General features: G+C 46.7%; 1 protein-coding gene across 1 annotated transcript; it reads right to left on the bottom strand.

The window, feature by feature from the left end:
- Positions 1–862: 862 nt before the first annotated feature.
- On the bottom strand, positions 863–10,934 carry LOC108542608 (ERV-BabFcenv provirus ancestral Env polyprotein-like). The gene is made up of 6 exons (XM_017892683.1): positions 10,770–10,934; positions 9,362–10,155; positions 8,408–8,753; positions 6,399–6,507; positions 3,476–3,602; positions 863–2,882 (listed from the first exon to the last, which is right to left on the bottom strand). The coding sequence occupies exon 6, from the start codon at positions 2,604–2,606 to the stop codon at positions 1,617–1,619; it is 990 nt and encodes a 329-aa protein (XP_017748172.1). The 5' UTR covers positions 2,607–2,882; positions 3,476–3,602; positions 6,399–6,507; positions 8,408–8,753; positions 9,362–10,155; positions 10,770–10,934; the 3' UTR covers positions 863–1,616.
- Positions 10,935–13,969: the final 3,035 nt, after the last annotated feature.

Below are 13,969 nucleotides of genomic sequence, written 5' to 3'. Positions count from 1 at the left end.
ATAACATTTTTACCAAACATTGGAAAGACAAGATATGAACAACTTATCATTGCTGCAGTCTCAAATATCAGGAAATACCATTATCCTCAGGACAATAAATAGACAATAAAAAAAGACTCACAGAGCAGATTAGCTGTCCAGACAGGGACTGAATCCTTATCAACACGACCCAACAGAGATTGTCCCCAGAAATTCACTTCATAACATCAAAACCAAAAACCCACACTGATGGCAAAAAAATGATGCAAAAATGAGAAACAGAGAGAGAGAGAGAGAGAGAGAGACCTGCCGTATAGCCATACTTAGTGGGTAAAAGCTAAAGAGCTCAATTTCTGCTCACGATACTTAATAGAACATAGGGAAGATGAGCCAATAGCTTAATGGGTTCAGATCTGCACCAAGTGCCTGTTGGATGCAGGATTCTACTGTCTCCAATAATATGTCTCAGATGGATTAATTTTTTCTTTTCTTTTTTTGTGTGTATTTTTAGTAGAGACGGACTTTAGCCATGTTGGTCAGTCTGGTCTGGAACTGCTGACCTCAGTTGATCAGAAGTAGGTGAGGTCAGAAAACATACCCTGGGAGAGGCTGGCACAACGCCCAGAACTGCCATCGCTAGGCCTGGGGTTTTCTTCTGTAGTGGATACTAGTATTCATGTAGTGCAGGGACAAAACCAATTAGATACTTCTGGGAGATAAAAAGAGATGAATTTACAGTGCCGTTTGAGAAGGGGTATTAAGGAATTTGCCAGGGTACTTGATTTATTTAATTTCTTTTAGTCAGGAAACAGGTAGGCGCTGGAGGCAAGTGGTAGGAAAGAAAGAACTTTATTGACCAACGGGTCAGGGCTCTCAGGCGAGGTTCCTGGGTCCACAAGCAATGCCGAGGAAGTTCGCGCTGGCGCCTGCCGGCGGCGCCTTTTATGTCCTGGGCTTGGAAATGGGAGGGCAGTGGGTGGGATAAGGGCGTGCCACCGGCGTCTCCGTAGTAAGTTTCCGTTTTCTCAAATTGAGGTCACATAGCGCCTGCTCAGTTGGTCTGCTTTTTTACCCGGCGTGGGCAGCATTTTCCTGCGCGCGGTTAAGTTGGATGATGAAGTACCCAGAAGTAGTTAAGGGCTGCATCTTTTCTGTTCACCTTCCTCCATCTTCTCCTTTTCCCCTTCACCCAGACAGTCCAACCTCTTATTGATTATAAGAATTTGGGGCGCCGTTGTCTGGCTGGCTGCTTCCTGCTGTTAAGGGGCATAGTTGGGGTCTGAGGTTGGCAGTTGGGTGTAGGGATGCAGGAGCATTTGACTGAAGGTGACTCGGGTGATTTCTTGGATCCTGGCTCGGAGAAATTTTATTAGAATAGGAGCAAGACATAACATAAGACAGAGGATTAGCATGGGGATTAAGAATGGAAGCATCTGCTGTACTACAGGTAGCAGCCATACTGGTGGTCCAGGGGTTAAGGGGACGTTAAATTTCTGGAGCTCCTTTTTGATTTTGTTTAATGTTTGGACATTGGTATCAACTAGACCTGATTCATTTGTGTAGTAGCAACACTCCTCCCCTAGGAAGAGGCATGTTCCTCCTTTTTCAGCTGTAAGAAGATCTAATGCCCGCCTATTTTATGCTGCCACCTGAGCTATTGATGTCATTTGGCGCTGCAAGGAGGCCAGGCTTTCGGCTGAAGCCTCTATGGCTTCCTGGACCTGGGTAGAGAGGGTCCGCGTGGACTGGACTGAGTGGGGAAGCGCCCCTGTCCCTAGTCCGGAGGCTATTAAGGAGGATGCTAAAGAAACCCCAATTACCATGGGAAGAAAAATAGCCCGCTTTTGGATTTTATTGTTGGAGGTGGTAAGTTGTGAAGTCAGTTGGAATACTTCTTTGGTATATAGGGTTAGGCTAGGAACTAAAGACACCGGGACGCAAAGGAATTGGCTGATGGATGTAGGGTTAAGAATTTTAGAGAGGGTTTGATTACACCAAAAGTAACCTCCAACGGGAGCTGTCTGGGTCCTATTGGGCGATTGGGTATAATTACACCAGGAGGAGTTTGGGGCAGAGTAGCAGAAAGGAAGGATTGGATTTTCTGGGTTTTGGTATAGTGGGACTTGGAGTAGGGACGGTTTTTGGGGGGTGCCGGTAGAGTCAGTTGTAGCCTTGAAAGCAGTGGGTAAGGGAACTGCCACTAAGGGGGCTCTTTCAAGAGCGGCACAGAGGAAGCAGTGGGAAAGATTTGTTATGTTAGCTGTTTGTGTTAGGTTTAGCCCTTGACAGACAAGTTTTAACCATGAGAATGGGTCTTTTTTATTAGGGGGATTTAACTGCTCTTGTAGGTTTTGTTCCTGTGACTTTATGACTGGGGTTAAATTTTGTAGGACTTGTATATTTTTGGGGAGGGATTTTTGCTGGACAAGTGTCCTTTTTATTAACAGGGTGGCAGTGGGATATGAGTCCCAAACGCCGTCTCCGTAAAGTCCTCCTTTTACTCCGTCCGCCCATCGGGAGTCCCAGGGGTCTTTTATGTTTAGATGATATTTAAGGGGGTCACTTCTTCCATCGTAAGTGAAGAGATATTTGCTGCTTAACTTTCTGTCATGTGTATTATCTAGCATTCAATGGTGTATTTTGCAATATTTGTATGGGCAACCCAGATTGGTTTGCTGCCAATAGTTTTTACAATTGTATTCTGTCTGGTCATGTAGGAAACAGACGGATGGTTGAGCCCATCTATCAGCGACGGAAGTTAGGGAGAAATTTATGGAAAGAGCAGATTGACAGCCTTGAGGTGAGCAGTCTGCAGTGCCTTGCAGAACTGTATGTTGCTTGTTGTTGGAGGACCAAGTTTCAGTTATGGAGAATCTCCATATAAAGGTTGGGTTTAGTAATTGCTGTTGGAATGTAGAAGGATAGTAATAAAAATGAGTAAGAAAACTTCATCTTCTGAGTAAGCGTAGAATGCGCCTTGCCACTGGAGGTGTTCCACAAAGGTGAGTAGGCGAGAGAACCACTGTGTTGGGCTGGGGTCTGGGGGCAAATAGAGATCTGGGGTGATGTGTTGAAACTCTGCCAGATTTGTGTACAGTATGGTGAGGAATCGGGATAGTCATAAAAGGCCTGGAAGCACGTGTTAATTAGGGAAGTTTGGTGAGCTTGAGGCGAGTGGGGGTGAGTTTAAAAAAAAAAAAAAAAAAAGTGCCTGTCGGAGGTGGGTGTGCTAGTTCTGCATGCTATCTTAGTAGTTGTCTCAAAAGAGTTAAGTATGGAAAGTAATTTGCCAGTGGAGAGGAAAGGGTAGGCAGCTGTTGTAAGGTGAGGGGTCGGCCGTAAACTAGTTCGAATGGACTGAGGCCTGTTGGACTTTGCGGGGTGGCCCGCAGCCGGGTTAAGGCTAGAGGCAGGAGGGTTACCCAAGACTGTCGAGTCTCGAGTGAGAGTTTGGTGAGTTGTTGTTTGATTAGTCCGTTGGCTTTTTCTACTTTACCTGAGGACTGGGGTCTATAAGGGATGTGGAGTTTCCAGGTGATGTGTAGGAGGGCTGCCACCTGTTGGACTACCTTGGAGATGAAGGCTGGGCCATTGTCAGACTGGAGGTGAGTGGGAGGCCGAACCTAGGAATAATGTGCTCAGTGAGTATGGAGGCAACTATATTGAAAGTCTCTCCTGTGGTAGGATAGGCCTCTATCTATCCTGAAAAGGTATCAACGAGGGTTAAGAGATATTTGAATTTTTTATGTTTTGGCATGTGGGTAAAATCAATTTGCCAATCTCCGCCTGCTTGGTGTCCTCTGAGTTGGTGACTTGGGTGGGAGTTGCATAATGCGCCTTGAGGATTTGACTTGAGGCATGTGGAGCACTGTTGGTTGATTATAATTAGGTGTTTCATGAGTGTAGGGCAGTGGATAAGGGGGCTTAGAAGGTTATATAGAGCTCTGGGTCCTATGTGTAAGGAATTATGTATGTCTCTTAAGATGGTGTGGAGTTGTGTTTTAGGAATAACTAATTTATTATTGATGTAAATCCAATTGTCTGTGGCTAGTCTGGCTGTTGAGTCTTGTAATAGTTTGGTTTTTTCTTCCTGGGTGTAATTAGGGTTATATTGGGGAGAAAGAAAACAAACAGAAGGAAGTGTAGGGGTGGAGAATCCAGCAGCCGATTTGGCAGTGGTGTCAGCAAAATTGTTGCCAGCTGCCACCGGGTTAGATGGAGTCTGATGACCTTTACAGTGTATGATGACTACTTTGGAAGGTGCTGATAAAGCGTCTAGCAGTTTAAGTATTTGCTTTTTGTTGATTATGGGGGTGCCACAGGTGGTTAGGAACCCTCTTTCTTTCCAGATGACAGAATGGGTGTGTGCAATTAAGAAGGCATACTTAGAATCTGTGTATATGTTTACTGTTTTTCCTCTAGATAGGAGGAGAGCCCTAGTTAGTGTGGTAAGCTCCGCCTGCTGTGATGTTGTTCATTGTGGTAAAGGCTTAGCTTCTAGGACAGTGGATGATGTAACTACCGCGTATCCTGCCTGCCTGTTTCCTTGAGAATTTATAAAGGAACTGCCATCCACAAATAGGGTTAACTGTGGGCTCTCCAAGGGTTGGTCATGTAAATGCACGTGACTAGGTGGTTGGGCCTCTAAAAGTTCTGGACAGGAGTGTTCAGTATGGTGTTGTTTGAGAGGGTTGGGGAGTAAGGTTGCTGGGTTTAGAGAGGAGCAGACTCCTAGGACAATGGTAGAGTCTTCTATGAACAAGAGGTGGAAAAGTTGGAGCCTGGACGGGGTTAGGTGGCTGATACTTTTGTGGGCAATAAGGTCTTGAAGGCGGTGGGTAGAGAAGACTGTCAGGCTGCAGCCTCTGATGAGTTTCTTTGCTTCCTGGGTTAGACAGGCTGCTGCTGCTAGGGCCCGAAGGCAGGGCTGCCACCCTTGTACAGTGGGATCTAATTGTTTGGATAGATATGCCACAGGATGGTATGTGGTGCCTACAGGTTGGGCTAAAAGGCCAATAGCAACTTTTTGTCTTTCATCTGTGAAAAGCTGGAAGGGGCATTGGAAGTCTGGGAGTGAGAGAGTAGGATGTGAGAGAAGGCAGTTTTTTAGGTGAGTGAAATGTTTATAGATTAACTTTGGGTTAGACAAAGGTCCTTGGGGAGTCTCCTTGACAGCTGCATATAGAGGTTTAGCCAAGATTCCAAAATTAGGAATCCAGTGTCTGAAAAACCCTACTAGGCCTAGGAAGGATTGGATTTCTTTAGCATCTTGGGGAGGAGAAAGATTTTGTATTAGAGTTAAAATGGTCTGTGGTGAGTGAGCGCATTGTGGGAGTGATTTTAATGCCTAAATATACGACACATTGTTGTGAGAGTTGAGCTTTGTATTTGGATACTCGGTAACCTTTGGATCCTAGATGATTAAGGAGGATTGCAGGGTCCAAAAGAGAGTCCTGTCTCATGGGACTACAGAGTAAAAGGTCATCTACATATTGGAGAATTTTACTATTTGTAAGAGGACAGGAGGCCAAGTCTTTTGCAAGGGCTTGCCCAAAGAAATGGGGGCTATCTCGGAATCCTTGGGGAAGCACTGTCCATGTCAATTGGGTGGAGGCATGGGTGTCTGGGTATTCCCACGTAAAGGCAAAGAGAAACTGACAATCTGGGTGTTAAGGGAATAGAGAAAAATGCATCTTTTAGATCTAGCACAGTAAAGTGTGTTGTGTTAGATGGGATAAGAGACAGAAGGGTATAGGGATTGGGAACTACTGGATGCGTGGGGCAAACAGCCTCATTGATAAGACGAAGATCTTGCACTAACCAAAAAGTCCCATCTGCCTTCTTTACAGGTAGGATTGGGGTGTTACAGGGGGAATGAGTGGGGATGAGGATGTGTTGGCTGAATAACCTAGTAATGATTGGTTTTAGTCCTCATAAGTGTTGTGGAGAGAGAGAGAACTGTGGGCGGGTTGGAAACTGAGATGGGTTTTTAAGTTTTATAAGTATTGGTGGATGATGGTCCGCCACGACAGGAGTGGAGGTGTCCCACACTTTGGGGTCTATAGGAATGGGGAAATTAGGGAAAGGGTTAGTAGGGTTGTTGGAGTCATTTGAGTTAGTTAATACTAGAAGTAGATGGCAGACGGGGTGGGGGGAGCTAGTAGGAAGGGAGATACAGGCTTTCAGTTGACTTAGGATATCTCAGCCTAGTAGAGGAGTGGGGCATGAGGGGATGATGAGGAACGAGTGTGCAAAATAGTTATTGGCCAGGCAGCAATTAAGAGGTGGTGTTCTAAGAGGACTAGACAGAGTGCCTCCAACTCCTATAACTGAAATGTGAGATGGGTGACTAGGTCCACTAAATGATGGCAAAACAGAGTAGGTAGCCTCCATATCCACAAGAAAAGAAACTGGCTTACCCGCTACCTGCAGAGTTACCCGAGGCTCGGCGAGGGTGATGGGGGTCCCCGAGTCCAGGCGCCTTCAGTCGTCGTCTAGGTGTAAGAGCTGGAAGGAGCTCCCCGGGTCCTGAGAAGGGACATCACGTTGAGACGCTATGCCCGTTTTCAGGGTGGGGCAATCTGACTTCCAATGCCCTTCTTCTTGGCAAGCCGGGCAGGGTGTGGATGGCGGGCGAGGATTGGCACAATGACTTGCCCAATGTCCGCGTTTGCCACACTTAAAACACGGTTTTGTTGGACCTGTAGGTTGGGCCTGTGGGCATTTGTCAGCCCAATGACCTGGGTTGCCGCACTTGTAACAGGCCCCCTTTGTTGCCTTAGTAGGCTTACCTCCTGGCCTGGGATTGAGATAAGGTTGCAGGGCTGCCACTAGTGCTTGGGCATTGAGGGCTGCCTTCTGTTTGGCCCTATTTTGTCTCTGGGCCTCAGCTGTCTCTTCTCGCGAATTAAAAACTTTAAAAGCTAGCTTGACTAAATCTTGGATGGGGTCTGAGGACCATCTTCGGCTTTTTGGAGTTTTTTCCTGATATCTGGGACCGATTGTGAAATAAAATAAGATGCCAAGATAATGTCCCCGGCTGGGGAGGCTGGGTCTAATCGGGTATACTGGGTTAAAGTCTCTGTTAGCCTATTTAAGAATGTGGCCAGATTTTCATCTGGACCTTGAATAATTTCTTTTAATTTATTAAAATTAACTATTTCGTTTGAGGCCGCCTGCATACCTGCCAGGAGGCATTGGGTCATGATGTCTCGCCTTCGGCGACCCGGCTGGCCTACTTGGTAGTCCCACTCTGGGTCAATAGATGGGACTTCTTGTTCCCCTACTGGAACAGCAGCATCCGTTAAGTGTAACTGATCTGCATGCTGCCTGGCTGCCGCTAGGATGCGCTCTCGCTCCTCAGGGTTTAGAGTAGAGATAAGAATGACATGGAGGTCGTGCCAGGTTAGATCGTAGACCTGGCACAGGTACCTGAATTCTTTGGTATAAACCGTAGGGTTGGCAGAGAAGTCTCCTAAGCGTTTTTCAATCGTGGAAAGATCTGCTAGTGAGAAAGGGACATGGACCCTGACTATACCTTCTGCACCGGCCAGCTCGCCAGCTCGCGTAGGGGGGCCAGAACCGTAGGGGGTTGAGGGGTAGGAGTGGGGGTAACAGCAGGGCCTGAACAATCTTTGGAACGGGTGTGAGAGGATATGGGTGAATCAAGGTGGCAAGAGGGAGGTGCTGAGGGGGCGGGGGAAGGGGAGGCAGGTGGAGCCAAGGTAGAGGCGGAATTGCAAGGGGGCAGAGTGTAGGGTGGAAGGGGAGGGGAGGCGGCTGCTGGAGGTCTGAAATGGGAGTTTCCGAGATCCTCGGACAGGTAGGACAGGAAGGATGACTTCTCTTTGTCCGACCCCACGGGGACCCCAGCCCTGGCCAACATGACTTGGGCCAAGGAGCATTGGCTACATAAATCTGGTCGAGAGCGTAAATCCCAAAATCCTTGTATATAATTTATTTCACACCACTTGCCTAGGCGCTGGCAAAAATTGCCGAGCTCGATTAAAATATTACAATCTAGGGTGCCTTCAGGTGGCCATTGGGACTGATTGTCTAGTTTATATTGCGGCCACGCCACAGTGGAGAGGAAAATTAGTCGCTTTCGCTTTAGATCCTGCTCTAATTGTAGGGTTTTTAGGTTGCCTAATAAACACCCTAAAGGGGTGTCTCCTGGAATTTTGGACTGGGGATTACCCATTGCCTTTCTTTGGCTAATGGAAACCGGGCTCTGGCTGACTCCAAAGCGTCCTTTGGAATCACTAGAGACCTGCGGCTTGTGGAGCCGTAAGTGGATGGAGAGACTTCTGAGCAGACGTCTCTGTCTCAGAAGACTTCCTATGGGTCACCTGGTGACCTTAAGGGTGGCCTCGGGCCTGCGCAGGACTTCTTGGCCAAGGAGTGGGAAAGAAAGACAAAGGGCACTTACCCCAGGAGATTCTGGAGGAATGGATTGGTAGAAAGCAGTTATTTGGGTCCTGGTCCATCCGCGGGGTGGAAGGAGGAGGCTCCTCGGACCTTGGGGAACCCTGAGGAGGTCTCCTCACGGGTTTGGGCACCACCTGATTTATTTAATCTCTTTCAGTCAGGAAAGAGGCGCTGGAGTCAAGTGGTAGGAAAGAAAGAACTTTATTGACCAACGGGTCAGGGCTCTTGGGCGAAGTTCACCGGTCCTCTAAGTGGGTCCAGGGAAGTCCCGCCGGCGGTCTCGGGCGAGGTTCCTTGGTCCACAAGCAATAGGGCTAGCACAAAAATCTTACAAACTCCTGTGGGGGCTGCGGTTAGAAGCAGAGTCTGTGTAAAAGTGACTGGGGCTCAGGAAAACACGAAGATTTTTACACAGCCTGAGGACCCAAGAGACTGGAAACCATGGCTCTGCAAGAAGCAGTCCATCTTAGAAAGGGAAGAGCGTACAGCGTACAGCATTCGCACTAGTTAGGTTGTATTAAAAAGGCTCACAAGGGCTGACGCTTCATATTTCTCTTGCGGGATAAAGAATGTGAGCTCACAAGGGCTGTCGCTTCATATTTCTCTTGCGGGATAAAGAATGGCGACATGTTCCTTTCTGTTCCCCAGCCTTCCGAGTACAAAAATTAACCCTTAAGACGCCACCCAAGACCCAAACCAGTAAAAATAACTTTTAGCGTATGATCTATTCTTTAAACGACAAAAAATTCAGGGGAAAGCGCGAACGCAGTCCCCCACTACCACAAATTATGCAGTCGAGTTTCCCACATTTGGGGAAATCGCAGGGGTCAGCACATCCGGAGTGCAATGGATAAGCCTCGCCCTGGGAAAACCACCTTCATGATCATGGTATCTCCCCTGCCAGGTAAGTATGAGTTTCTGCACCTCCGCCCCGCCACAGCCCCACACGCCTCACCCTTTACACGCACGGTCACTTGGCCCGCGCACTCCCGAGCCCTCCTAGCCCTGACACACAGCTGGGACTCTCAGTTCCGACCAGCGGTCCTGAACTCGCTCTCATGGCACGGGAACTCCTTCGTGGCGAAGCAGCAGGTGGCGAAGCAGCAGCCCCTGCGCTGCCTCATCTACATAGAAGTCGCCCTCTCCGTGATGTCACCGACAGTGCCTTTCCCAGTCCCCGTCTGCTTTTCTGTCACTTAGCCGACCAGCCCGCTGCCGGAGCCGGCAAGAGGAAGTGACGTCTTTCTCTCCCTTTTTCCCTCCCGCCCCCGCATCTGTTTTCTCCCAAAGAAGCGGGTCTTTAGCCTGCGTTGTGAAGCAACCGTTGGGCGGCCAGCTGGAGCATGGGCACCCTTCTTCAAATAATGGCTTTTAATTCGCGGACTAGAACGTTTAAGATTGCAAAAGAAATCGGTTCTCTTCACACCCTTAGCCATGTAATGTAGCATTACGCTTGAAATTGGAAGCCATTCAATATCAGCAAGAAACCATATTTATGAAACTGAAGAGGCTGCTCAGATGACTGTAAACCAGCCTTCCTTACTGCTTTTATCACTGGTAATGTTATAAAGACAGTTGTCCAGTTTCATGAATCTCGTAGTTTTTTTTTCCTTTCCAAATTCAGTACTGTAGAAAAATATGCTGCCCCAGAAGAGGTGATTGGACACTCAAGCGTGGTGTTGGACTTTGTCATCTCTTGCACAGCCATCTCCAGACCTTAGTGCTTACCTCATGTTAGTATTTTATATTCTGCAAAGACAAAAACCAAAATAATCCAAATTTGACACGAATACCTGGGATCCATCTTATTTGAGATGTTTAACACATGTCTGGATCATCTTTTCTTATATTGGATTATAATGCAAGAAACACTGTGAAGTAAGCAAAGTTGGCATGCCCAAGTCAAAGACCATTTGAATATTTACAAGTAGATTTGAGACAGGAATAATACAGAATGGTCACAGGATAACAAATTCTAGGCAGCAGATTTACATGACTTGAGGCTATGGGCTGAGAAGATGCTGAAAAACCAGGTTGTGGACCAAGCTGGCTAAGACTGACTAAACCCAACGTGGTGCTGGATGTGACACAGGTTTTACCTAGGCCCTCATTATATGTTCATAACATATATGCTCATTAACAATATATGCTCATTAACATGTGATTAACATAAATCACATACCCACCAGCACCATGACAGTTCTGAGACCAATATTTGATGTAAAAATGAATGGCACCACAGTTCTGAGACATCTCCACCTTTACCCAAGAATTTTCATGAATATTCCACTCTTTGGTTAAAGAAACCCATCAAGATGAAACCCCAGAACCCATTGTTCTCTCTCGGGTATGCCCGAACTCACGTTTCTTGAGTGTGTACTTTTTGCTTTGCAATAAATCTCTTCTTTCACTATTTGCTGACTCATCCTTGACTTCATTCTCCAGATGGTGTCAAGAGCCTGGACACCACAGCTATGATCAAGGTCAAACCAGATCTGGGAACCTCCCCTGGCCCACCAGTATCAGATTCTATTCCATTGTTCAAATCACAAAACATTGAGGGGAGAATTCTCCTTGGAGACCATAAAGTAAAGATTCTGTGGCATGGCGGCCAGTTAGGCCACTGGAAGGCATGGCAAAATATTGAAAATGAGGGATAGGNATACTGACAGGGAGACACATTGTCCAGGCAGTAGTGGAGAAATACTTTCTGGGTATCTGACCAGCCTTTGTGGAAAGAACTGGCACCATCCTGCAGATGTAACCGCCTGATGGGTTCTTCCTGCCTAATATACACACAAAATCAATTCATGGAGACCACGGCATTGCAGTAAAGAGTTTCATTGACACAGGCCAGCCACAACCTGTGGGAGACAGAGTTATTACTCAAATCGATCTCACTGAAGGCTTGGAGGTAAGGGATTTTTCAAAGATAGTTTGGTGGGGAGGGGGGGCTAGGGTTTGGGCAGTGCGGAGTGTTAGGGATGAAATCACAGGGGTGTGGAAAATGGCCCTCCTGCATTGAGTCAGCTTCTGGGTGGGGGCTAAGGGACTGGTTGATTTTCTGGCCAAATGGTGCCATCCAGTAGTCAGACATGCAAAAGCCTGAAAAGACATCTCAAGAGGCCAATCTTAGGTTCTACAGTAGTGATGTTCTTCACAGTAGTAATTGGGGAAGCTGCAAATCTTGTGACGTCTGGAATAATGGCTGGTAATTATTTAATGAGGCATACATCTTAGTAGAATTCAGGCCCCTTTCATCCTTCAAACTCGGTGGCCTTTCATTAGTTTTACAGGGGTAATTTAGTTTTGGGGAAGGTTATCATTTAAACCAACCTTTTTGGCTGTCCCCAACCTTTTTGGCACCGGGGACTGGTTTCATGGAAGACAAGTTTTCCATGGAATGGAAGGGGGTGGTGGATGGTTTCTGGATGAAACTGTTCCACCTGAGGTCATCAGGCATTAGTTAGAGTCTCATAAGGAGTGCGCAATCTGGATGCCTCACATGCTCAGTTCCCAATAGGGTCTGAGCTCCGATGAGAATCTAATGCTGATGCTGATCTGACAAGATGGTAATGCTTGAAAGCCTGCAGCTCACCTCCTGCTGTTCAGCTGGGTTCCTAACAGGCCATGAACCAGTACCTGTCTTGTGGCCCTGGGGGTTGGGGACCCCTGATTTAAACTATAAACTCAATTTTTCCCAAAGAAAGCTTGGGAGAAATTGCACAGAAATGAGCAAAGAGAGCCAGCCTGTGAGGCTAGAACCAAGACGGAGTCAGCCGTGTCAGCTTTCTCCTATGGTCAGAATTTTGCAAAGGTAGTTTCTGAGGGACTACATTGGACACTTGTTAAAAACATGAGATGGATTTTATTGTATGTACTACAATAGGCAAGAGAGGCCAGCAGAGAACTGAGCTCAACCTCAAATACAGCAGGAGGAGTTGAAGATTATAGCCAATTGGCAAGATAAGAAAGTCAGTGGATGAAAAATTACTAAGAGGAACTTGATTAGCTATCAAAGGTGGTTGGGAGGACTCTTGCTAAGCTAGACTCAACAGTATTATTTTCTGAAACTGGACTTGGCAGGCCAAGAATCAATAGAGAAAAGGGCTCAGAGGAAAGCACTAAGGTTTGGTCAAAGATGGAGTCCTTGTCAACTCTACATTGAAGCTTCTGCAAATAAACAAAGACCAACAAAATGAAAAAAAGCAAAAGCTATTTATTCTGAGCTTGCTATAGAAGGGAGTCAGCCACTGTTACTTGTGTTTTGGCAGAGACTTGAAGGTAGTCAGAAGGGTGGGAAAGCTTTTTAAAAAGAAAGGCTTCAGGTATGCTTGGACTGGAGGCTGTCAGCATGGTGAAGCTGTAGATAGATGAAAAAAATCAAAATATTTTACTCCAGAATATATTTCTTTGGCATATTTTAAGATGACTGTCAGAGAGCCAGCAAGCAGAAGTAACTCTGCAAAACTGTCTTTTATAGGGGAAATTTACACCTGCAGAAAATCTGCATTAATCCAGCCTTCGCTTGTCAGGACTGAGAAATAAAAATAAGCCCTAGGCCCTACAACGAACTGAACGGACTCCCTCTTGGCTGACAGGACCGCAGAGAAGCCTTGAAAGCTGTTTCTGGCTGTGACAGGATAGGAGGTCGGACATGCCCCCTTAAAACCCCTCCCTCGCTAACTGCCATTATGAGGCAGAACAGCAGAGGGAATTGGAAGTTGGATAAAAGGCAGAATGAGTAAAAGCAGAAACAGAAGCAAGGTGATGGGGTGGGAGAGCAAGAAGCAAGATAAAAGGCAGAAGTTGAGCAGCCAAAACAAAAAGTAAGATTAAAAAAAGCAAGCAAGCCTGGGCGCGGTGGCTCACACCTGTAATCCCCAGCATTTCGGGAGGCCAAGGCGGGCAGATCGCCTGAGGTCAGAAGTTTGAGACCAGCCTGGCCAACATGGAGATACCTGGTCTCTAGCAAAAATACAAAAAGTTAGCTGTGCCTGGTGGTGCACTCCTGTACTCCCAGCTACTCAGGAGGCTGAGACAGGAGCATTGCTTGAACCTGGGAGGCGGAGGTTGCAGTGAGCCAAGATTGCACTACTGCACTCCAGACTGGGCAACAGAGAGAGACTCTGTCTCAAAACAAACAAGCAAACAAACAAACAAACAAAAAAACCAGCAAGGACCCCCATTGCTGGCAAGATCCAAAGCAGTAAAGGGGCAGCTCCTCAGAGATAGACATGTGCATTAGAGAAAAAAAGTATCCTTAACCTGATATGGTTACCATATTACCATATGATAATCAGCTCATTAAAACTTATGTATATGGAGTACATATCATGCATGTACTTAAAATTATGGGATGGAGGCAACGTGCAAGCACACGAGGGCCAAAGTAACTAAGCAACCCACCTATCAATCTAAAGGCAAACAATGGCTAAAGAGTAGGCATCTTTGTGAAAAGAAGAATAAAACCACACATAAAAGACCCAAAGTACACCAAACTAATACTGATCTCATCTCCCAGAGGTCAGCCCACTCTCCCCACTCTGAGAGCGTTACTGTG

This window comes from Rhinopithecus bieti, unplaced genomic scaffold (genome assembly GCF_001698545.2).
Source record: "Rhinopithecus bieti isolate Rb0 unplaced genomic scaffold, ASM169854v2 scaffold_23402, whole genome shotgun sequence".
Lineage (NCBI taxonomy): Eukaryota > Metazoa > Chordata > Mammalia > Primates > Cercopithecidae > Rhinopithecus > Rhinopithecus bieti.
This window is presented reverse-complemented; position numbering and strand designations above follow the sequence as displayed.